The sequence below is a fragment of the Dermochelys coriacea genome, chromosome 7 (assembly GCF_009764565.3).
Source record: "Dermochelys coriacea isolate rDerCor1 chromosome 7, rDerCor1.pri.v4, whole genome shotgun sequence".
Classification (NCBI taxonomy): Eukaryota; Metazoa; Chordata; order Testudines; family Dermochelyidae; genus Dermochelys; species Dermochelys coriacea.
Window position 1 is genome coordinate 62,256,160 of NC_050074.1, and position 26,809 is coordinate 62,282,968.

Sequence of the window (26,809 nt, forward strand, 5' to 3'; positions counted from 1 at the left end):
TTTGCCTTGTGGGCTTTGTGGTAGGCATGCCGCAGCTCCTTCACTTTAACCCTGCACTGCAGTGCGTCCCGGTCATGGCCCCTTTCCATCATGTCTCTTGATATCTGCCCGAAGGTATCGTAATTCCTACGGCTGGAACACAGCTAAGACTGGACAGCTTCCTCCCCCCAAACACTGAGGTCCAGCACCTCGCCATTGCTCCATACTGGGGATCGTCTGGTGCATGGAAGCATGGTCACCTGGAAAGATTCGCTGAGAGCACTCCACGCCTGGCTGAGCAAACAGGAAGGGGATTTTCAAAATTCCCAGAGAATTTAAAGGGCGGGTCTGACGGTTGGTCAGCTGAGGGCAAGGCAATAGAGTTCCAAGTGATGACCAAAGTGGCTAGAACAGGCATTGTGGGACACTTCTGGAGGCTGATCAGAGCGCATTAACATACGAGGGTGTCCACACTGGCACCTTGGCACTCCAGCGGGGGCGCACCAAACATTATTCCACTCACCAGGAGTGCTCTAGCCACAGAGTCAGAGCGCTCTACATGCCTTGCTAGTGTGGACGGGTAGTGAGCAGGTGCACCCGGGGCTCCTTTAATGCACTCTAACTTGCAAGTTTAGCCAAGCCTTTACTAGAGGTCAGTAGGTTTTCTTTGACAGATAATACTATAAACATTGCCCAGCATGTTGCTTGTAAGCTTATCTATAAAACACAGAGGCATTTATCACTGCTGATATTTTTGCCATTTTATGCTGGGTCTGTTTTTAGCCCATCGTTCCATAGGTTACTATGGATTTGGTGTTCTCAACTCAAATAGCGAACCAAAGGTTTTCTCTTCAGTTATGGTGGATTTCATGCTCGGCCTTCGGAAAGCAGGAAAATCCTAATTAACCAGTATGCTATTCAGTCTTGCTATATTTGGGTTGCACACAATTGGGAGATTTGTTGGTTCTAGGAAATGTTGAATGTTCAAAGTATTCTGTTTAAGATTATATTACTGTGTACCTGTTTTTCCAGAGGATTATTTTTCCTATTCACAAATACAGTGACAAGTTTCCATTATTTTGTGTATAGCAAAGCAAAATAAAGATTGAGTTAACTGTTATTCTGATCTGAAAAACAGAAAACTTGGAGCATACAATGAATGGTCGGTAAAGAGACATAAAACACCATCCATGCTCCAGAGGTCCTATTCTAATTTTAGTTGAATTACTTCATCTTTCAATTGTTCTAAAATACTGTTGTTTAGGAAAACATCAAGCACAAGTTAATGATGGAAGTCAGCAATTATGTGTTAATGAATGACAAGGCTGGCAGTATGTGTGTGTGATTGGCGCTCACTAGGATGCTCTGTGAGAGAGGCTGCTTAAGAATGTTTCTAGGAAGCACGAACTGATACGTTATTAAACCTTAAGTTTCTGGAACTAATATCTTCTTCGACTAATAATTATGTTTCAAAGAATGCATAATACCTAATCATTTTTTGAATTTTTCTAGCAACTTCCAAAGCATTCAGAGGTTTACAGTCATGAATTAGGCATCAAAACAACCTTGTGAGGTAGAAAAGTATTATTAGCCCCATTTTACCAAAGTAGAAATTGAAGCACAGGGAGGTTAAAGTGTAGTTCTCTGCTTGCAGAGAGGATGAGAGAACAAATGACGTGACAGATATTAGTCATGTTACTTAATGCACTGCTGGAAGACGTTCAGATACTGTGGTGAGGAGTGCAGTATAAGCACTTATATAGAATAGAATAGTTTTACCCTGAAAAAAGGCTCTGTGGGACCTCCCATGTTAGTTGTCTCTGAATGATTCCATATCAAATTTGCTCAGGTTAAATTAATGGTATCTTTTTTTAACTGTCAGCCCGGCCTATTTAACCTAACAACTGAGAATCAAACTGGGAACTTTCCTTTTCACATATCATCACTAAGGCTAAGATTTTATCACCGTTATTTTTAATAAATGTCACGGACAGACATAAGCGATAAACAAAAATTCACAGAGCCCGTGACCTGTCCATGACGTTACTAAAAATAACCAGGGGGCAGGGCTAGGTAGGAGGGAGGAATGGAGTCCCATGGGTGTCGGACTGACAGGCCAAGCCCTCCGCCATGGTGGGGGCACAGCCCCCGCTCCGGAGCTAGCTGCAGCTGCAGGAAAGGGCTGCAGCGCCCACCAAGTCCTGGCCACAACCAGGGTGGGGCACGCACAGCCCTGGGAAGACATGAGGGGGGTGCATGGCCCCCACTGCAGCAGCCGGGGAGGGTCATATGGCTCCAACTGCAGCCCCTTGCGAAAGCACGGCCCTGGCTGCAGCCCCTGCCAAGCCCAGGACACCACAGGTCTGGAGCATGCAGCCCTGGAAGAAGCTGCAGGGTCCTGGTTCCAGCCAGCCCCAGTTGCAGGGCAGGGGCGCATAGTCACACCTCCATCTCCTGAAGCTGTGAAGTCACAGAGCTCCCGTAAAGTCACAGAATCCTTGACTGCCGTGACCTCTGTGACTAAATTGTAGCCTTAATCATCACTAGTAATGAGGAACCTAAAAGGCCCTCAATTAAATCTACTTTGACTTTCAGATCCTAGGGTGAATTTGCAGGGCTGGTATTTAGGGAAAAGTACCCTTTTAAACTGAGTAAATTTTTTGCAATTAATGAGAGACAATAAACATGGGATTCCACAAACACCATTTTTATAGTCGCTACTCAGAGTAAAACTCCACTTAAGTAACTTGCTCAGTGTCAACACAGAAAGTCTACAGCAAAGCTGAGAGTTAGAACCCATTCTTACTCCACTGGATAGTGTTTCTTCTCATGAATTACTCCAAGTAACACTTAAAGTTGTTTCCCACATACAAATTTCATTTAGATATAGTAAGTCAAATATTGTATCATAATAAAATAATCACCAGAACCATGTGTGTTAATGCTCAACTGTATCATTTCTGTAGTAGGTATCAGAGACTTTTGGAGCTCCAATATAAAAAGAGTAAGAGCAGGTGAACTGAAACGAATGTCAAGATGGGACAAGTTGCACACCAGAGGCCCACCACAGCAGTGGCATGCTCTCTTGCCCAAGTGGAAGTGATGAGTTTCCTAAAAGACAGGCATAAGAACACAGATACCCATCAAAACTTTGTAGTTATAAAGATATGCACTGCTGTTGTGAGACCATCACAGAAAATATAAGGGTAGAACCTGTGCACCTGTGGCTTTCCACAGAAGAAGTATGATTGAAAATGATCCCAAGATTCTTAACCTGGTTTATTACTTCAAAACAAATTATTCTTTACTAGTTGGGACATGGAGGAATGGTCCTCCTCTTATTTACAATCCCTTTTTGGAATAAGGTGACTGACACCTTTTGCTTATTTTTTCTAGGCTGCCTGTAGATATTAGGGGGCAGGGACTAGCAGCATGCTATTGAATTGAAGTGTAAGCTTGAAAACATGCAAAAAATATGAAATTCTTTGAAAACTTCATTGACATCAATGGAAATCCCATTAACTTTAGTGGAGATTGTTTATGGTGGTAAAGAACTTACAACAAAATGTTCATTTGTACTTAATTACTGCTACTGTTCCATGCTCACAAGATTGAGAGGAACATATGCAGCTGACAATATTGTATAGGCATGCCTGCAAGCCAAAGATCAAAGCTGAAAGATACAGGGCCAAGAGGTTTAGAGTGGTGTATCTTCAGCATAGAAATTATCTTTTTCAAAGTCTTACTCTGTAATATGATATTTTTTAATAAAAGTCCATTTTAAAAGAATTCAAAATGTACAAAATCAAAAGTTATGAAAAGCCTCAATTAATTGTAATCTTGCAACTTGTGCATATGTATTATAATACAGATTTTAATTACATGATTACCTACTATTTTTTTCCACAGGACACTTGCCTCAATCAGTGCACAGGACACTTTATTTCTGGCATTTCCTAACTTTTGAGTTCCTGAATTAGCAACCATAATGTTATTTCAGTGTAGTTTTTTTTGTACGTAATTTTCTCTGTTTTTAAGCAAACTGAATAAAAAACAGAAATTCCATCAAATGGAATCACATTGACCTTCACACTGGTCAATCGGGGTTGGAACATTTAGAGCTACAGAGCAACTGATAACATTAATATGATGTTATCCTCTATGTAATCCTGCCGTTGGAGGGGGATAAGACACGATCTTGACCAGTGGGTTTCACAACTATTTGCTAGACATCAGCGGAACATTGGGATTTAGGAAACCTGAGTTCTATTCCTCGTTCTGGCGGGAAGTGTCCTCTAGTGATTAAAGACCTTTCTGCCCATTTCCTCCACTTCTGCCCCTGTCCCAGCATGTTCCTCCTAGCCTACTTCCCTCTACCCCGTCCATCCCCTAGCCTGCCCCGTCTACCACCCTTCTGTTCCTCACCACTCTACATTTGAATTTGGGTGCATTCTCCTACTGCTGCATCGTCTGTGCTGCCTGGGCTCCTTCACGGGAAGGAATGGAAGTCGAGGCGGGGCAGTCTTCTCCCAGTTCTGGTGTCTGGTGCCATAGTGTCCCCAAGAAGCGGGAAGAGCAATTGCAGGGAAAATCCTGTTAAACCCCTGAAGCCCTGGGCTGGAGCATGTTCAGTGCAGACAATATCTTCAAAGAAATTAGCTGCCATCTCTAATAAACCTTTACCTGAACACATGCAAAAGGCAGCGTTGCCAATTCTCATGATTTTATCATGTCTTGTGATATTTAGTGTTTGTCTGTAAAGCCCAAGCACCTAGAGACATGTAATTAGGGGGGAATCTCAGCTTTCATTTTTTTTAAAAAAGTAATGCCCGAGCCTATGTGGTTGCAGAGAAAAGCTTGAAGATATGATTCAAGTGTACTCCAAAGTGTCAGAAACCAGAAGGCAACTATAAAACTGTATTTTTTAAAAAGAACTCATGAATTTCATGATTTTCTGAGGCTTACCTCATGTTTGAGCTCTTGAGATCAGTAATACTGAAATGGATTTCAGGGGCTTATAACTTTCCCAAATTGGGATGGATTTTCATAGGAATAGCAAAAAGCATCTGTCTGACCCCAGGGCAAAATCCCTTGCCAAATATTAATTCCCTGCTCCAAAGCATGGGGATACAAAAGTTTCTTAGGGAAATCGTTGTCAGAATTTTTTTAAATTGGCAAAACAGCATACTGTTCCTTAACCTTGTTCTTGGAAATGGCTGAGCTGTTTTTGCTGAAACAGATTCCTGGTATGAAAAATTGCAGCCTGGACGCTTAAAGTTTGGCAAAGTTATGAGCAACTGAAAACAAGGTCTTATAATGGAAAGACCTGTTAAAGTAGCTATAAGCGCCTCTGCCAGCTCAGCTTATAACTGAACAATATGGTGGCCGGGATAGATCTTTGAAGAGTGCCATTTTTCAAATTGCGTAATAGATCAATAATATTACTGACGACACAATTGTCAACCACTGCCAACCAACTCCCTTTAGACATTCATCCTCAGAATGAACCAATATGAATTCAGTTGAGTGGATAGCACATCAGGAACCCACAGCTCTTGTGGTTGAAAGATCCATAGAGATCATTCTGGAATTTATCTATCTTTCCTGTAAAAACTTAACACAGTAATTTCAAAGTTTATTTGAAAAGACTGTTAATAGGGAGAGACAATCTACATGAATCAGAAGGGCACTGCCCAATAGAGTTCAGCTGAATGGTTCTTCACCTTGTCATTGGCTTAGGGCAAGTACGTACTTGGGCCACAATCATAGCTTTCCTGAATGCCTGCATAAAATCTTTATTCAGAAGAAAGTATTTATTTGATACATATGCAATGCACAATAATTCTTTTATAAGCTTTTCATTAAATGTGTATTTCAAAATTTAAATTCAGTGTTCTAATAATTCATATGCATATTTGATTCTGCTGTAACTTTCAGCATTTGATACAGCCTGATTCTCTTTGAACAGCCAATGCTGTTTAATAAGGTGATACACAGGGCAGGTGATTAAGAGGGTTATAGTGCACAAGTCTTTCACCTCCCAACCTTTGGGTTCAAATCATAGCTCAAGCCACAAATGAAAACGTGTAGTATGGTGTCCACTTTTATGTCACATACATTAATCTGGTAATTATTTTGAGAGATTAATCTGATGTCATACTTATTATCTAAATTCTACTGCAGATTTTTTAGAACTCTATTTTAGTTTTACCCTAATTATGTGTGATTATTTTTCTCATTGTATGGGATTAAAGAGCCAACTACTTCAGCAAGTTTCATAATAGATCATAAAAATAAATTGGCTTTAACATTTTTTCTTGTGGGGATGCAGAAAGATCAATGTCTGTGGTGCCATAGGTCATGATCAATACTTTTAATAAAACTTCCTTTTTTAACCTTTGTATGGTTTTGCTTTTATTAATGAGCTTGTGTTTCCGTTTCAGACCATTAATGGTTTTCTGATGATGTCATACTGCCCAAGATCAAGGCCAATTTTAACTTATAAGTCTAGTATCAGTGAGTAAATCCGTTGTTTGGGTGGGCTTAGATGTGTTAGAAGACATGAGTCTGAACACATCATAAAGCACTGCACTCTCAAGCTCAAAGTTAAAAACCTTTTGGGAGGATGGCAAATTAGATTTTTACAAATCTTATGGATCTGGTACTCTAGTATTGTTGGTAACATTGCAAGTAACTACTGCAGCCTTGACCACTCTTCAGTTAAGTAAGGGTATTAAACTTTCCACAATGACATTTGGTGACATTATACTATGCATTTTCTAAGTTCTTTTTGGAATAAGGTGACTGACACCTTTTGCTCATTTTTTCTAGGCTGCCTGTAGATATTAGGGGGCGGGGTCTAGCAGCAGGCTATTGAAGTGTGAAGTGTAGGCTGGAATACATGCAAAAAATATGAAATTCTTTGAAAACTTCATTAAAGTCAATGGAAATCCCATTAACTTTAGTGGGGATTGTTTATGGTGGTAAAGATCTTAAAACAAAATGTTCATTTGTACTTAATTACTGCAACTGCTGCATTCATCTTTGTATGTATTGTACCTTGTCTGAATCCTCTCGTTCACTTCTCATATTCATCTGCAAGTTCATCAGTAGAGAACTTTCTATATATTCAAAGGCTTGGTAACACGTTTTACCTTAGGGTATATGCTTTGTAGTCTCTTACAAATGAGGTGGAGAGAGAACTGGACACTTAGACCAGTGGCACCTTGATAGCACATTTTATGTAGAGGAGTCTTTTTTTCCAGAATTCTGGAAGTCTTAGCTTTGTTTATTTGATAGCAGATCACTTTGTAACAAATCATCACAAAGAAGTTAGAACAGCAGTCTCTGCTGGAAGGTGCCCTACAGACTCCAATATAGATACTTAAGTTCCCATCTTGTGACTATAGTTGAGTGAGCATTGTAGGAAAGTTCAAATTGTAGCTATCTGTATCGTGCTTTTGCTGTAAATGACAGAACTTACATTGTCAGTCCTCTAATCTTCACAAGCTCAAATAGTCACCATAAAATTATTGTAGAAAATAAGGATGTGTGGGTAGGGGGAAGGTCTGTGACTCTCGGGGAAAACCCACTGCAGGAAGTAGCCATCTGATCAGATGTTTCTGTGCTGGGGAGGCCGTTCCTAGGAAGTACAGGCTGTGGGAGGAGGGTGCCCAGACAGACAATGGATTCTTAGTGCTAGGAAGGACAAGACAGAGATGGGTGGCTGGTAGAAAAAATGAAAAAGATAGAGGAAATAGAGAAAGGAAATAGTTGGAGGGGTCCTGCTTGACTGATTTTTGGGTCAGGAGTCTAGAGATAATTATTTGTATAGGGCACCAACATACCTAGGAGCTGGCATGAATATAAAAATAGTCAAGTGAGGGTTCACTCTACAAAGTGAAAATTGTCTAAAAGTAGACTGGTGAGATTCTGTGGTTGGTGTGACTTAAAAGTTTCAATAGTAAATTTTCTTGTTTTCAAATAAAACAGTGGGAATGACTTTTAACTCCAATATTTGGAAATCAAACTCTGACCTTTGTTGTTCACACAGCATCATCAATAACTTTGAAACTGATGAGGTATATTTAAAGTACAGTGTAGGTGTACACATGAATACCACAAGGAGAAGAATCTGCAGTTGATAATTAACACTTTGGTTGATCCTTTGTGAACCAAAGTAGATTCTTGCTCACTCTCTCCTATCTGTATGCATTCTACATTGCTAAGAGGAGTAAAATAAAGACTTATTTGTGTCAGTAAAGTAAGCAGATCTGTTAAATAAGGACAAGAGACAATGTGGGTGAGGTAATATCTTTTTATTGAAGCAACTTCTGTTTGTGAAAGAGACAAGGTTTTGAGCTCCACAGAGCTTTTCTTCTGGTCTGGGAAAGGTATTCACAGTGTCAAAGCTAAATACAAGGTGGAACAGATTATTTAGCATAAGTAGTTAACCCACCTTGTATCTCAGATACCTGGGACAAACATGATTACGACAACACTGCAAACAACTGTTTGTATACAGTTAGTTTTATGGTCACACATGCAAGGTGATATAACAATATGATAATACTGATTGTTTTAAAAAGATGCATCCAGTCATCCTGATGAGATTTCAAGTTCACAGACATATTCATGTTGAGTTTACTTGACTTGATGTTTTTAGTTTTGTTCACGACCCATTAACGGGGGGAGGGCAGCAAAAAGATGCTCTGCGAAGCCAAATATTTATAGCACTTAAAATCTGACACTGTGATATTGCACTGTGAACCTGAATTGATGCTGGGCCATGCATTGTGGCTAATAGCAACTGATCACAGGATGAAACTGCAGAACTCCATTCCAAATTGTTGGCTTTAGAAATTTGATAATGAGTACCTTTTCTGATGGAATAAAACAAGTGCCACAAGCAATATCTCCTCCTCCGTGCCTTCCCCCCACCTCGCAAGTTTCAGAATAGTGTTTGTACAATGTATTGTTGTCAGTGACAACTGGACAAGAATTTTTAGGAGCAGTTGGCTATCAAAGAATGGCAAATTTAAAGGTTATGCAAATGTGCCAGTACAGCCCAGCTTGTTTCAGACCTCTTTTCTCTATTATCATATCAATCGAGGCAGCTCATAGTAGACAAAGCAAGGTTATGGGAACCACCTAGAGCATCATGCATCATTAAACATCAATGCAGCATACATGAACATCTGCAATGTCGATTTTATTAACGGAGAGTATAGGGGAAGGCAATAAACAGCTTTCTTAGTCACTTAATTGTAAGAAATTTAATATCCTAATGCTTGCATTGTTTATCAACAGCATGTTCATCAATAATTATGGAAATATAGTAGGCCAGATTACAATACCTATTGCTCATTGTTAATCACTACAGAAATATGAGCTTCCATCTGTGAGCACTTAAACACGTCAGTTGCACTAATAGTGCAGTTCTCTTTTAATGTTCTTTGGCTTGTGGGATGGAAGTATTTATGCGTCTCTTACACTGACATTTTTCTAGCTGGTGCACGAAGATTGTTTCTTGGATGTCCTATTAGCCTGGGCATCTTAGAAACTTCAAAAATCATGCAAGGATCTTTTATTTAAGATTTAATAAAGGTGGGAATGAGAGGGGGAAGCCATTAAGGAGTCCCTGTGTGTGTACCCAAAATTTGGAAACATGAAACAAAAAGTGTCAAACATTTGTACTAGAAATCTATAGGTTGTGGGGCAGGTTTTTAGGATAGAGGATAGAAAATGAAAGCAAGTGAGGCTGTGGCCCCAAATGAGTTGGAGGAAACTGGTATAGCAATTAAAATCTATTAGAGATTAAAGAGTACAGTAAAGAGGAAGAAAGAAGTTGGCTTCTTAAACCCAGATTGCAAGGCAATGGCCAGAGATTGGGAACCACACCCCTAGATGGCACAACAGTGACAGATGGCAGCCCTGTTTTGTTAGAAAGGCTGTCATTGGTGAAATTCCCTATGCTTCTTACAAATGGTGGAGTTGGTTAGCCAGGTGACAAGAGGCCTGTCCATAAAAGGGTAGAGGTGGGTGGAAGTACTCCTCTTCCTGTTTCGTCCTGCATTCCACTGAAAGCGAAACAAATATTTAACCAGTAAAATCAGAAAAAGGAAGCTGGTGAATGGAGGAGTAAAGTAATACAAGGTCAAAGATCAAGTCCAACAAGTTCACTCAGCAGAAAAATGGTCTAAACTTATCCTGTTTCCAAGAAGCCTTGTTCTTTCCTCGGCACCTTGTACTAGCCCTAAGTTACTGCTCACAGTGAGTAGCAGGCTCCTGTTGCATTTGCTTTTTATATGGAAAAAGAAAAAAGTCTTCAAAGTTTTTGTTGGCATAAAAATCCAAAATATGTGCTCAAAATGTAGGCTACGTTCAGCTGCAGGGAAACCTACAGATGAATGCAGAGTCAACAGTAGTTGTCTCTGCGGTCAGTAGAATTCAACTGGTGGCAAAGAAAGGTGAAAAGAAATAAGTTAGAAAAAGAAAGGTGAGTCAAATGACGAACAGGGTCGGATGAAAACTGTGTGCAAATGTAAACTTGGCAATTTGATAGTTGTTCATTTTGTTTCCATACCCTAAAGGATAGTTTTTATTAAAGTGTGTGTTTGACGTATTTAAATTTAAATATTCAGAGTTCATTTCAGTTGTTTTTTAAAATTAGATACTGTGCATAAATAATCATCAAATACATCCTCTATGATGGATGGATTAAAAAGCAACATGTAATTCTTTTTCCACCATCCTTTCCTCATCTCAAGGAAATGATATGGTCTATTTCCCTCCACAGGTAAGAAAACAGAAAATTTGGCCCTGTAGCTCTCCATGAAGTAATATTCTGCTTTAAACAGCAGACTTTGCTTCCTATCTTTTTTTCCTTTTCATTCAGAATAACTAGTAATTCCAACAGAACAGGGTCTGTAATCCAAAAATAGTTGTATTTATTTTTATCATTTTTGCTAGAATGGTCACAACTTGAGCTTTCTTTAATATGCTCATGAAAGTTGTGATTTTGAGGTGTTTTTAAAACTCAGAATACATGATCAAAGGGTTAAAGATTTTTTTGATTTTTTTTTTTAAATATAAAACTGTAGGATGCAGCTAATAGTATGGTAGTAAAACCTTGAGGGAAGAGTGATTAAAAGTGACAGGCTGTGGTACAAACTCGACACGGTTCTGTAAATGTGGAGGATGGAGATTTTTAATTTATGCCTTCTAGCCTGATTATTGTGGTTTTGTCAAGCAGCCTGTTTTTATAGCTTCAGGTTTTACTGTAAATGACAGTGGTGCATGCACGATAAATCCTATTGTGTTACCTTTATGAGTGTCTATATCCTACAGCCATGCTTTAAAGAGCTTGCTATGCAAACATACGATTCAAGTGCTCTTGCTAGAAACTGTCTGTCAAAACTATTGTTATAATTGCATCATAATGAGTCCTCTTCACTATGTAGGAAATAATCTATAAACTAAATTTATAGTATTGCATAATTTACATTAAACTGTATGTGTAATTATTTTGAACTGAGTAAATCCTATACATTCAATTTACAGCAGTAATTAAGTAATATCATTTTGATACTAATTAGGTGATTCCAAAAGGATCATAGTTTTGTGTATTTAATTATCAAAAGAACAATAAACAACTAATTTAGGGTGAAAAAAACCACCTTCATTTTGCACCAGATTCTGCTCTTGGTTACCCTGGTTTAAATGTAGGGTATTTCCACCGAAGATAATGGAGTTGCTCTTGATTTTTATTGGGTGTATCTGAGAGCAGAATTTGGCCCTTTGAGATTAGCACAAATCTCAGCACACACTGCACTTGCATCTTCTAATAGATATATAAAAGCTGTGAAAGCCTAGGAGAATCCACTTAATAAGCAAACTCCCATTCTGTTAAAAAAATCAGTCTAGAGAGATCTTAATTAAAGGCAAAAGAGAATTTATAAATACAGAATGAGAGCAACAAAAATAGTAATTAAAAACCCTAGATCTAGCTTCTACACAAAACTAGGAGAAATTAAAATCTCCAGGTAGAAATTAGGTATTTAAAGGCACTAATATAGGGTCACTCAAGTTTTTCTCTCTTCTTCCTGAACTTTGTCCAAGAGAATGAAGTCTAATGAATAAAAAATTAGTCATGTGCTGAGGAAGTCTTTCTCTGATGCACTGATCATATTTATAAAATTAAATGTAAAATCTTCCAGAAGAAAAAGCTCCTTCAAGAGTGCTCTGTAGTGATCTAGTGCTCACTCCTTCTCTATTCAGTCTCAGTGATGCTCAAATAAAACAGAAATGCCTTGGGCCCATTTCTGCCTCTCCTGACGACCTGTTTTTCTCAGATTATCATGTAACATAAACGAAACAGTCGTCTAACATGGCCTCATTTAAATTATGTGATTTCTGTATTCTCCACTCTGAAATTGAGGTGTAGCTGAGGAAACTTGCAAGTCTCATGGTGGAGGTCTGCACATAACCCATGGGAAAACGAAGCTATGTGTAAATGGGAGCACTCCATTTTTTTTTGCAAATGTCCAACTTACATTTTTGAGGGTTTTTTCCTTAAATATTGATCAGTATGTTCTTGAAAATTTTTCCATATTGTAACATCTTCATAGTACAAGCAATATAGTATTTTTTAATATCTGTCTTTCAATATCCTGAAATGGGAAGTAAAATATATCTACTTCTCATAATGTGTGGCCCAGTGTAAACGATAGATGCAAGCATGCTGGCTCCTTTCATAAGGCGAAATTTGCTGCATCTACTTAACACCCCAGTAACCAAGCTTTAAGTGGGTGAGGCATGTGGGAGCTGGGATATACATCCTCACTGTGACTAGGCACAGGCTGAAGTACAGCCACCCAGTCCCATAAATCAAGAACAGTGGCCTGCAACACTTTTGCAGTCTCTTAGTTGCTGAAACCTGGTAATTGCAGAACCTCTGGTCCCTCCTCCCAAAGCTAATCCTCTATGACAACACACATAGGGCCCCAGCAAAGAGAACTCTTCAGAGGCATAAGGGGATCCAAAAGCTTGCCGATGTGGCTGTCTGCTCCATGGCTTCTGATGCACTTACAGCTCTAGCTTGGATCTTTAGTGTACAAAGCCTTTTGTTGGTCCAATTCATCTGGGTGAATTTTACCCTCGGATGGCCCTGGGCAACTCCCAGTGACACTGGTGGGAGTCAGGATGTTCAGCATCTCTGAAAAATCAGGCCAGTTTTATTTAGGTGCCTAAATCCGGATTTAGGCACCTTAATAAAATTGGCCTGATTTAGGCACCCAATATTTGAACATGATAGTTTTAATTTCTCTGCATCTCTGTTTACCCAACTCTAAAGTGGAGATAACATTATCCTACCTCAGAGAGGTCCGGTGAATCTTAATTAACTAATATCTTTTAAGTACTTTGAGATCCTTGCATGAGAGGACAACATTATTATGAAATTACATTAACTATTAGTGAATTGACTCAATAGGAATTCCTCTACGTCTCACCAATACTGAGCAACAATCCTGCAGATTTTTATCCATCGGTCACATGTATTCTTTTACACAAATATCAACATTAGGGCTTGTCTCCACTTACTGGGGGATCGACGTGTGGCGATCGATCCACCGGTGGTCGATTTAGCGGGTAGACCTGCTAAATCGACCACTGATCGCTCTCCTGTTGACTCCGGTACTTCACCAGAATGAGACGCATAAGGTAAGTCTACAGGAGAGTTTCTCCCATCGATCCGGAGTAGACACTGCAAAAGGTCAACCTAAGCTATGTTGACTCCAGCTACGTGAATAATGTAGCTGGAGTTGTGTAACTTAGGTCGACTGAACCCCGTAGTGTCGACCTGCCCATAGTGTCATATACTCTAACCAGCAGTCAGGCACACTTACAACCATAAACAAAAGAGAGACTGGCAAAAAGACTAAACTAGTCAATAAAAAACAAATGAAGGTTTTGGTTTTCTGCTTAGTAAACAGTAATTCTTTCCTGACGGTCAACTATGTCTTCTTTTCCTAGCTTGCACCTCCATGCCTCTGAAACAAACAGGCTCTGGTTTTGTAGATGACAAATAAGTAAATAAATAACCTTATTTAAAAAAAAAACTAAAAGGTAAAAATGGGAAATCTTGTTATTTATGGTGGCTGAAATCATTGTGCTCTAAAGTTTCTATGTGTGCATATTTACAAATATAAGGTCTGTCCACATAAATGTCTAAGGCCAGATTCACCACTATGTTACACTAGTATTATGCCGGTGTTGCTTGACTGATTTCAGTGAAGCTACACTGTGGTAAAACTGGACTAATGCAGTGGAAAATCAAGCCCTACATGTCTGAGCAGGGCTTGGGAAAGTGTATTTCAGATCTTGGGTTGCTGTGACCCATCCATTCTCTCTTCAGGCCTGATTATGATCATACACTGGTATAATTCAGGAGTAATTCTATTATACTCATTTGAGTTACTCTAGTGTAAAAACTGCACAAGTTCAGAATCAAGCTCTTCTTCTTTCATGTGTGATGCTTAAATCTTAACACTCTTTGCCTTTCCTCAGCCTCCAACCTCTTTCCTCGCTCAGACAGAGATCACAGGAAAGTGGTTTAATTCTGAATGCTACCTTATGTCTTTAGCAGCCATGCTGAATTAGGGGAGTCAGTTTTCTGGCAGTTCAGTGGATGCAGTTTCAGCTCCCACTTAAAAGCATGCCTAGCAGGCAAATGGTAGTTCTCTTGTGAACTTGGAAGGGCTTTTTCAACAGAATTCACTGCAGTTCTAAACCTTAAACATTGTGTCACATGCCAGAAAAATTCCTCAGCCAGTTCTTCAGGGCACTTTTTTTTAGGACTATATATGTTTATATAGGTATATATTTCATCAGAGTCAGAATAAAGATAAAACTTTAGCATCTTCTGCTACCCTTCCCTGCTCCTCTGTCTGATATACATAATTATAGTGTTTTCTGTACCAGTCTAAACAAAACATAATAAGATTTAAACAATGAAACAGAACTTCAGCTGTTGGCATCAGCAGTGAACTGGACAGACAATGCCAAAGGGGAAGGAGCTCCCATACCTCCTGTAAAGAAAACACTTTTAGGCCTATAAAAACCATTCAAGACTGAGTCATTCATTAGTGCTGTTAAGTGTTGCAGTTCTTGCAACTAGATAGAGAGAGTCTGAGGCCATGTCTACACTACAAAGTTAGGTCGACTTAATGTAATTCGACACTGAGTCTCCGATTTAAGCAAGTTGATCTTGCATGTTCACACTAGACTCGTATCGGCCAAGTGCATCCTCACTAACAGGGCTCGCATTGACACATGGAGCACTGCACTGCAGGTAGCTATCTCACATTGCACGTAGCCAAGTGGAATTTTGGGTTGGGTTTGCAATGCCTTATGGGAGCAAAATCTTGGCGCGAGTAGTTATGGGAAGATAGTGTTAGCCTCCCATGATGCACTTACCTCCCTCCCTGAAATCAATGGCAGACAAACCAAGCCTTTTTTATAAGCCTTGGTTACCCACACGGACACTATAGCACAATAAGCCTGGACCCCGCTCAGCTGTAAACTGTTGTTGTGAGCATTACAAACACCTCATATCTTATCCTGCAATATTTACACAGCCAATACAGGAGCCCGCCACATGGAACAATGTGATGCCATGCAAGCAGCCCTGGTGGAAGACATAGAGCAGAGCAATTTGCAGTTGCTGGTGACAGTCACACATCACCTTGACATGGTTGAGTGCTGTTTCTGGGCCTGGGAAACAAGCACTGACTGGTGGGACCACATTGTTATGCAGCTTTGGGATGATGTGCAGTGGCTGCAGAACTTTTGAATGTGTTATGCCACTTTCCAGGAACTGTGTGAAGAGTTTTCCCCAGCCCTGAAGTGAAGCAATACTAAAATGGGAGCTGCTCTGACAGTGGAGAAGCAAATGGTGATAGCTCTGTAGAACCTTGCAATGACAGACTGCTACCAGTCAATGGGGCATCAGTTTGGAGTGAGTAAATCTACCGTGGGATCTGTTGTGATCCACCATTGCAGGGCCATCAACAGACTTCTGCTAAGAAGGATAGGGTAATGTGCAGGACATAGTGGATGGTTTTTCCACAATTGCATTCCCTAGTGGTGGGGCGACAGGTGGAATCCATATCCCAATTTTGACACCAGACCACACTGCCAAAGAGTACATAAACCGAAAGGGGTTACTTCTCAATGGTGTTGCAAGCGCTGGTGGATCACAGGGGCCATTTCACTGACATCAACATGGGATGGTTTGGAAAGGTGCATGACGCGCACATCTCTAGGAACACAGGTCTGTTCAGAAAGCTGGAAGCAGGGACTTTCTTTCCAGACTTCAAAATAACCATTGGTGATGTTGAAATGCCAGTTGTGATCCTGGAAGATGCAGCCTGCCCCTTGCTCCCATGGCTCATGAAGCCATTTACAGGCATCCTGGAAAGCAGTAAGGACCTGTTCAGCCATAGGCTGAGCAACTGCAGAATGGTGGTGGAATGTGCTTTTGGACATTTAAAAGGTCACTGGCGTTGTTTGCTTACTAGGTTAGACCTCAGTGAAAGCAATATCCCCATTGTTATTGCTGCCTGCTGTGTGCTCCATAATATCTGTGAAACAAAGGGAGAAAAGTTTACAGCGGGAGTGGGGAGTTTAGGCGGATCGCCCGGCAGCCTATTTTGAGCAGCCAGGCACCAGGGCAATAAGCAATGAGCCAGAGTAATGTGACTCTTACGTATGTTGTTCCTTACTGAACTGTCCCCTCCAGTGCATTTTCTCCCCTGTAAACGCCACCCCCACCAACCACTGTGTTGAATGAATAAAGAGCCTTTTCACCTCAATCTGTTCAGTGTTTTTATGCGCACACACACAGAGATGGCCAAAAAAAAAAAGTAAGATAACCTGGGGTAAAAGGGCTGATAACACTCTGGGCGGGAGAAACAAGGAAAGCTTGCTTACAGATGCACTGCAATAAGAATCAAAGGTGTGGGAATGTGCACCTTCTGGTCCTTATACCCTCCCCTGGTGTTGAATGTAATGGATACCGAATTCTTTCCCCTTCCCCCTATAGGATGTTTGGGGAGGTGGATGTAGAACTGGGTGATGATGGCAGCAGGTTCAGCATAGGCTGCAGAGGGACTCCGGCATCCAGCTGCCTTTCTTGAACCTCAATCAGATGTCTCAACATATCTGATTGCTCCTTCATAATCTGCAGCATCTCTTCCTACATGGCATGCTCATGTTCCCTGAATGCTCTCCTGTCCTCCCTGTCCATGTCCAGGTTCTTGGACAGTGTAATACTCCATGCTCTGGGCTCCATCTTGTCACTCTCGGAGGCGCGCATTAACTCACTGAACATGTCTTCCCGAGTCGTCTTTTTCCTAGCTCTCCACACTGATCAAACAGGAAATGAAAATCCAAATGTTCTTGGGGCTTTAACAGGGGACCGGCAGTTTCCTGTGTACCTGGCTGATGCGCAGTGGAGTTGAAAGCGCTCTCCAGAGCGGTCACAGTGGAGCACTATGGGACACCTCCTGAAGGCCAATTTATTTGAATTACACAATGCAGTGTCTACACTATCCCCATGTCGACCCATGGATGTCGAATCGAGCACTACGCTTCTCGCGGAGGTAGAGTACAGAAGTTGACTTTACAGACCTCTTAGGTCAATGGAAGGGACTCAGTAGTGTAAACACATACATTATTAGATCGACTTAAGGCGGCTTGTGTCGACCTAAGTTTGTAGTGTAGACCAGGCCTGATTCAGATCTCACCATGGTATAAACAGGAGTTAATTCAAGCCAGTGATGTTAAACTGTTGCAAGTGTGTCCAGAATCAGGCTTCGGTTCAGTGGTCAAACACTAGGTGCCAGAATGCTGCTTCAGTTTTAACCATGAGTAAAATACTGTGGAGTGGATAATGGGCCACCCTGTGTGGCTATGCAGGAGCATATGGTGAAGGAAGATTGCCCTCATATATCTTTCCTGTATCTCCTCTGCATGGATTCAAAGGGAGAGGAAAAGTGGGGTATATGGGGGGAGAAATGGAGTCTGGACATCCAGGACTTTCCCCCATGCAGGTAGGTGGAAAGGACCATGGAACGGGCAGAGCCTTGGCTCTATTTCTCTGCCCCCACAACAAGGCACCTGCACATCTGATCTTCCTGCCTCAGAATTGAAATTTCCTCCCCATGGCTGCTCCTGGGGCAATGCAGCTGAGTGCTATCCATTCTGCTGGACTAGCTGTAAATGAGAAATTTAACCCCTATGGCATCATTGGGGTATTTTTGCTTTGAATTATGCTGCATTATTATTTGTATGATTTCTTTATTAATTATTTAGTTTAGCACCAGAGACGTGCATCACTGTTTTCAATAATAATGGCTAAAGTACTGAACAAGATGACTAAAAGACAGTTTGACAACACTATCAATTATATCAGATTTAATTTCTTTATACTGTGACAGGATCGGGCCAGATGGCTACAGGAGAGTAATAGAAGGCAGATATATTAGCCCCAGGTTAAATAGGTCCCTTTTCCCTGGGTAAGGTAACAGGGAAGGTTCCAGAACAATCAGGAACCTTCTGGAGACAATTAAGACAGACAGGCTGAGTAGAACACCTACAGCCAATCAAGAAGCTGTTAGAATCAATTAAGGCAGGCTAATCAGGGCACCTGGGTTTAAAAAGGAGCTCAGTTCAGTTTGTGGTGCCTGTGTGAGGAGCTGAGAGCAAGAGGCACTAGGAGCTGAGAGTGAGAACGTGGACTGTTGGAGGACTGAGGAGTCCAAGCATTATCAGACATCAGGAGGAGGTCCTATGGTGAGAATAAAGAAGATGTTGGGAGGAGACCATGGGGAAGTAGCCCAGGGAGTTGTAGTTGTCACACAGCTGTTCCAGGAGGCACTCTAGACAGCTGCATTCCACAGGGCCCTGGGCTGGAACCCAGAGTAGAGGGCGGGCCTGGGTTTCCCCCAAACCTCCCAACTCCTGGTCAGACACAGGAGGAGTCGACCTGGACTGTGGGTTCAGAAAAACGGCCAAGCTGAAGGCTGCCATGAAGCTCCAAGGCGAGCAAATCTGCCAATAAGCGCAAGATCCACCAAGGTAGAGGAGGAACTTTGTCACAATACATATTCAAAAAAAGTCTCCTAACTGCATGTATAGTAAGTTATGGTACAGCATCCATTATCATGTGTTCTTACTATATTTATTTTATATTTTTTGTGTAGTGCTTGTTAACTGGAAGAACCCCAAAGCATTTCCCAGAATATGGGCCTGATTATCCTCTTGCTTGCTCTGTTCACTGTTGTTGACTTCAACAAACGTACTCCTCATTTACACCAATGTGAGAGGAGAATCAGCCCAGTATAACTACAGCACCAGTCCACACACTGCACAAAAGTGGGTGTGGGAGAGGAAAAATGTTAATAATGAAACAAGACAAACTCCTACACTCAACAAAAGTGCCATTGAGTCTGTAACATCTATGCAGAACAGACATATGAAAGACTCAAACAGTATATGGCATGGAACCACCTTGGAATAATGGACTGAGTCAAACCTGCCAGGTTTGAAAACCATCATTATAAGATCTAGATATTTCTAACTGGAGGCATAGAGCACTACACCAGTGATTCTCAAAGCCGGTGCACCGCTTGTTCAGGGAAAGCCCCTGGCAGGCCGGACCGGTTCGTTTACCTGCCGCATCCGCAGGTTCGGCCAATCGCGGCTCCCACTGGCCGTGATTCGCCACTCCAGGCCAATGGGGGCTGCGGGAAGTGGTGCGGGCCAAGGGACGTTCTGGCCGCCCTTTCCGCAGCCCCCATTGGCCTGGAGCAGTGAACCGCCGTGGCCTGTGGGAGCCACGATTGGCCAAACCTGCGGATGCAGCAGGTAAACAAACCAGTCCAGCCCGCCAGGGGCTTTCCCTGAACAAGCGGCCGACTGGCTTTGAGAACCACTGCACTACACCATCCCTATGGATTCTTTATAGCTTTGGGCATCTCTGGGCTGATATTGATATTGGTATGACAATATCTACTTAATGTACATGATACTGGTTTCCTTTTTTCCTTTTGTGGAATACAGCAGTGACATTGGTGCCTACAGCAGTAAAAACAAGAAAAAACATTATTACTCTACTAATTTAAAGGATTTTTTCATTACCTCAATGTAAGGATGATGTGGAAGCCTAAACACTGTTAGGTTCTTTTTCACCCTTCTTTGGAGTGGGTTAAGAATTCGGGTTCTGCTCTGCTGACTTGGAGTTTATTCCGAATACTTCTCTCACTTCTCCCCACCACAGCTGCCCAGAACCATTTATATATTTCTGGGCTTAATTTAATATCTTCTTTCTATTTTTTTCTGTCCTTTCTTTTCCTCTCCTTTCCTTTCCATCTGGATTTGGGCCCTGATCTAAAAAAATTGCGTGGGGGGTTGCAGGTGGGTTCTGTTTCACAGTTATTGTTTCATAAAAAGTTCAGCTTACAAATGAAAAACGAATGTGTCCCAGTTTGTCAGCATCTGCATAATCAATATCTGCCCATGTATCTAAAGATTATTATTTTAGGAAGCAGCTAGACAATACTTTGGCATTTTAAACTCCCTTTTTTAAAAAATGAGACGTTAAGGGCACTCGGACATGTTGCCTTTAAGAGTTCTGTTACAGGTAATTAAATATAAGTTTACACATTTAATTTACTTCTAAGAGCAAGAGAGACTAGTAAATGACCCAGTTAAGAAAAGTACTCAGCCTAATTGGATGTAATGATTGTTTGCTAGTGTTTATTACTGTACTACAAGCAGACGTGTAATCTGTGATTCTAATTTGGTTTAGAGGCAGACCTGTGGTACTTGAAGCTACCATCAGTGTTTCAGCTAGCATCATGAAACTGGCTATATTTATTTGGCAACTTTAATTTCTGTGTGTATTAGGGTGGGAGGAAGCATGTTTTTCTATCAATATTGTTCTGCAGCATTACCTCCAGCTCTGTTTTCCCTCAAAAATATTGTTTGGGTAGATACATTAGTGTACCTATTTTCTAAGGAAAAAAGATAGGTCCTATATGCATAATGCAACAATTAATAACAGCTAGGATTTACCACTGAACTGACTTTGACTAAGGTTATGTGTTATAAAGGTGTCTTAAGCACAGGAGGCCACTACATTAGGGCCTGATTCTGGTCATACTTACATCAGTGTAAATCAAGTGTTGAAGTTAATGGAACTTTATCAGTGTGAAACTAGTGTGAGATCAAGCCCTAAGACTCTAGCTTTCAGTAATATTCATTACCAAATTTTGCTTAATTATTTACACCTGCTGTAACTCTCAGACACAATCCTTAGCTTCCAAGAAGCAACATAGAAAGGGTGCCCTGTATTTGAATGTGTGTACCATAGAAGAGGTTTGTTGCTTAAAAATAGCACACTGGATTTTATGCCCAGAGGAGCAGCACTTGGATTTCAAAATACTTATGTAATTATTCTTTATTTCATAAGCTGTCAGGATGATAAATGAAATCAGAACTGACTTTGAAAAGCAAGGTCATTTGATGACCAGTGCACTTAGCCAAGGTGTCCCTGTGTTCACTATGATGGATTTAGGAGGTTTATAATATAATATATCACACATGAAAATGAAGTTAAAGTAACATTAAACTCACAATAGCAAGGAAATTCAGAGTGGAGGCTTCAGGTTCATTCTTAATTCACCCCATTGTTCCTGATTATTACAGGACCTGCATAGTGGTGGGTGATGTTAGATATCACATATCCTGCTGCATGGGCATAGCAAAGTGAATTAAGCCTATTGACTTCATTTTGTGTGAGTTAAAGATAGATCCTTAATATTACTTCAGTGTATTTTAAATGTGTGTTATTGTTACCTGCCAATTGTAACAAAAGAGAACTAGTCCGATACTGTATGTCCAAAAGAGTGATTAAATTCTGTTGTGGCAATAGACATTTGCATAGAAAAAGTTTTATAATTTGCTGTATTGAACATGTGCAGTATGTAAGAATATCAACTTCTTTTCAAAGTAGTACATGCTGCAAAACCAGACAAACTGTTTCTGAACCCTCAGGATCCTGGCTCACCCCACTTGAAAACATATAAAGTTATAGAAGCAGGAAGAACAGACTGGATGACCCATTTAAAACTGAAAATTGTGAGAGTAAAGCAGGTTTATATCATGTCAGCTGAAGTCATTGGTGTATTTATTTTTTAAAATAACTCAGAGTGTCCTACTATTATATCTAATACAGAACGAATAGCATAGAAGTTTATAAGTCCAGTACTTAAGAGTACTACAGGGACCTTAGGGAAGGACTCAGGAGGAGAGAAGTGAGGAGAAAGAGAAGATGGTGGTGGGAGCTCTTTCATTCACATGAGTTTGCTTGAATACAGAATCCTGTTTAATCTTGATCCCTGCTTGTTTAGCTTATTCAAGTACAACATTTGTGCATTATGTCTTTTCTGTGCACATACACATACATTCATACACATACACAAACAGCTGTGTATGCACATATACTTTATATGGTACATCTGTGTGTGTATATCTGTTAGGGGAAGGGAAATCTGCAGAAGGCTACAACAACAAAACAAACTTCTTCATTGTAATGTGTCTTTTAACAGGTTTGTCATTTTATGGATTGTTTTTGCATAGGCTAGAACAAAATATGTTATACTTCTTTATCAGATGGTTGACTGCACTCTGCTCTCCCTGCAGAGTTCAATATAAAACCTGTATTCCTTGATTTTCAGTTCAAATGAATTCTGTTAAAGTACTATCAGGGGTGAAACGCTTAGCTCTTGAATACCACAATGCAGCAGCATTTAAGTCGCGTTTCTAAATAACTTTATAAATGAAATAGAGAGGATGCACAGAGTACTGACTAAAACCTGTTCTTTAACTGGAATAGTCTTATATTTTTTTCGTTACCCTTTTCCTTTTTTCCTTTGCCTCTCACTGATGGTTGTTGCCAACACTCCCCTCCCTTTCTGGTGGGCCAGCCAACAGTTCCCTCTGGAGGTACCATCATTATATCTGCCTGGTTCACTTAATAGCAGATGGTGAAGAGCACTAGAGCTGGTACACTGCACTTCACAGAAACCAGGATCCTTCTGGTACCTCTGTAACACACACACAGGCTCCTGGTTTGAGACTGTTAATTCTGTGTTGGCTTCCCAACCTGAGATTCTTTGTTCATGATTGTGTATTGGACAAGTACTCTGTATATGAATCATTTTATGATCTGCTGTGTAGCTGGGTAATGAAAAGACTAAACACCTGAAATTTTTACATATTGCAGGGACTATTTGTCATGTTACTTCTATTTTTATCAAAAATTAAAGGGTGAAGACAGCTCTGATAGTTTTCAGTGTTGCTGGCTGACAGGCAATTTTTTTAACTATCTGCCAAAGGAAATCCATTTGCTGAGACCATTTTAATGCACACTGAATACCAGAGGCAGAACTTCCATTGGCTCTATTACAGGGGTAATTTACACTTTAACAAGGTATTGTGACAAAGTAGTCATTATCTTTTTATCATGTCATTATGACATTACCACCTGGAAAGCCCTAGCTGATTAATTAGTGGCATATATTAAATTTATAACCCTAGATTGCTAAAGTTATCATACCTAAGTGGTGTAATTACGTTCAGTTGTAGTGTGTTGGTGAATTGGAGGTGCAGATGCCCTAGATCCATCTGTTGAAATAGTTTTTATGGGTGCCAGTAGAGGATAGAGAGCGTCAGGGGAGAGAGACTAAAAAAAAAACCACTAAGGAAGAAGGCTGAGGTCACTGGACATTTTGAAACCAAATCTACTTTGGCTGCAAATTCCTAGGGTCCATCCTCAGAGATGTTTTCAAATGAGATGCAGTTTCAAAGTATTTTACTACCCCAAAACGTACTGGCTTTCCCCTTGTATCTTACATTTTTATTATTTCACATTTATTTTGGCTTTTCTTACGCAGATACTTGTAGGTCCTCCCTATTGGGCTTGTTACTTCCTGAGGCCTTGACTGGCTAGTCTAGAGGTTGCATCAGCTGTCTGCAGCTGACAGGAGGTCCTGGTTTTGGCAGGATAGATTTTTCTCCATCTCTCTTTTCATTTATCTCTGCATCTTCTTGGGTTTTTCTGCCACTTAGTTTGACCACCTATACACACGTGTCCATGTGGTATATAAATTGACATGTAAACTAAATGTGTGATCCTTTTGGTCCAAATTGAGTTGCTGAGCACTGACATTCATATGTTGATTGTTTTATTTTGCAGTGAGGTGTTTCAAATTTTGTTTCCCAAATTACTAATGTTTTCTTTTCCCCTACTCTTGTAGAAAATGAAGTGACTGCTTTCCCAGTCTTAGACAGTGACCAGAGTGAAATCATTGATACCAATGGAGCTGGTGATGCATTTGTTGGAGGTACTTATTGCTTTCTTTATTCTCTTATTTGGAGGTTAGACTTTTTTCCCCCTATTCTTGATGGAATATGCATTTTTCAGTCTAGAATTTCAGATTGTTCTTTAGAGTAAATTTTGTTCTTTTCAAGCTTTCGTTTACATCCTGAGATTGTGTGTTTTAATTAAGTGTTAATTTTCACAGGAAAAATGTGTTCTATGACTTTAAAGATAATATGCTATTATGTTATACTGTGGTCGTTTTCACGAGATTAATTGTATCTGTCAGAATGTTATATAAACAAGCTGCATCAAATACATTATATAGTGTACGCAGATCCCTCCTGGCTTAAATTTTAACACATTGTTGTTCTTTAAAACAGGTTGTGGTGAATATTAAATAGCATTTTAATAATTGAGTGTAATGTCTTCTGATCATGTCATTTTGTTCTAGAACATCTGTTTCCAGTCTAGTTGTTTGGAGATCAGAAAATAATATAAAGGGTTAACTTTTTAAAACTAGACTAGAATATTATCTGGCACTGCTTAATATTCATTTGCAAATTGACTAATTTTTGGCATAAGCCCTAAAAAAAGAGGATGTTATGTCTGTGCCTACTTTCAAAATGACTCAATATAAGCCAATAAAAAATCCAATCCAAAAATTCCCTAGCTGATTGTAGCATTTATATAGTGCAGTGACATGCTATTGAAGGCCACACTAGAAACTCTAGAATGGCACAGTTGCAGCGCTATAGCTGTGCTGCTGTAGTGTACACACTCACTACAGCGATGGAGTGTGTTCTTCTGTTGCTTTAGTAAATCCAGCTCTCCAAGAGCTGGTAGCTAAATTGATGGAGGAATTCTTCCATTGACTTAGCAGTGTCTATGCCAGGGCTTAGGTCAGCTTAAATACATTGCAGAGGGAGTGAAATTTTTCACAGTCCTGAGCAATATAGTTAAGCCGGCCTAACTTTCTAGAGTAGACTAGCCCTGATTAATAGCAGCAAGTGTCCCATTAGACCATAACTTACTGGAAGCACAGACTAAGATAGAGATTCTCAAACATTTTTTTGTTGACTGACCCCTTTTCAAATGGAATGTTAATCATGCACCCCCCCAGCGAGAAACTGATTGACAAAAGTATCTGTGTACTTTGTATAAACACGTACTGTTAGTGATGCTTTAAGAAAAAGAGTAGAAGAGTACTTATAGATATCAGTGCGATGGGTGGGCCTGTTTCTTATTGCAGAGTCTATCTATCCTTTGTGTGATGGTTGACAAGCAAACTCGTAAATCACTCTCCACTTCCAGTCGAGACCCTTTGTCTTCATAGCTGGCATGGCAGAAATGGTGCTTCACATATATGTATTGTTGGGAAAGGTAGCCACATTTTCGTTGCTTCTGTAACTAAAACTGGGTACTCTGCAGCAATAGTTGGCCAAAACTGGCAAGATCTCTGTTCCTGAAACTTAATTTTCAGTGTGTGGGCACAGGTAGTTCGAGCAGCTCCTGTTCTGCTTTTGCACTCAAATGGCGAGATGACATAGCAAAAGTTGAGAACGGATCCCAAACCCAATCATATTCCTCTGTGTTGATATTTTTAAAGTAAACAGTGAAGTGCTCAGCCAAAGTTGAAAGGTGACCAACGATCCTGTCTCTCTCACAGCCAATTGTCATTCTGTGAGTATCCAGAAATTCTTTCAAAAGCAGGAACAGATCTGATGTTTCACTGCTCAGCCTAGTTTTCCAAATCTCTACTTTCTTCTGAAATGCTGCACTCTTGTCACTCACCTCAAGTATGATTGTACTGCCCCCTTGTGTGAACAGGTTCAGCGCATTCAACAAGTTAAAAATGTCTGTCAGGTATGCAAGCTGCGCGATCCATATTGGGTCAGAAAAGCGTGTGGCGATCTTGGGATTGTGCACAGAAAGAAAACCCAGCAGCTCTTTGCAAAGCTCAAAAACTCTTTGCAACACTCTGTCGCAAGGTACCCAACACACTTCTGTATGAAACAATAATTTGTCATGTCCAGCACCCATTTCTTAGCAAAGCTTTGCAAAAAGACATGAATTCAAAGGCCAGGACTTTACAAAATTCACAACTGTCACAGCTCCATTTAGCATATCATGTAATTCAGGTTCCATTTTCTTTGATGTAAGGGCCTAGCGATGCAACATACAGTGTGTTACAATTACCTATGGGTTTATGGCTCATATTCTTGCTGCAACACCACTCTTATTGCCTCTCATAGCAGCAGCACCATCCATACAAACAGCAACACACTTCTCCCAGTTTAGAGAATCAACTTTCACAAAATCATCCAATAATTTAATATTTCCTGACCTGTTCAGCATCCTCAGCAAAGGAATTGTACCCAAACT

At 40.4% G+C, this 26,809-nt stretch overlaps 1 protein-coding gene across 7 annotated transcripts in view; it reads left to right on the forward strand.

Moving 5' to 3' along the window:
• Window positions 1-26,809, forward strand: part of ADK (adenosine kinase) — a 553,898-nt gene that overhangs the window by 502,979 nt on the left and 24,110 nt on the right. For all 7 annotated transcript variants that reach the window (XM_038408746.2, XM_038408753.2, XM_038408749.2 and 4 more), the window contains one exon: window positions 24,363-24,449. In XM_038408746.2, the coding sequence (XP_038264674.1) occupies window positions 24,363-24,449 (87 nt within the window). The remainder of the gene's footprint in view (window positions 1-24,362; window positions 24,450-26,809) is intronic.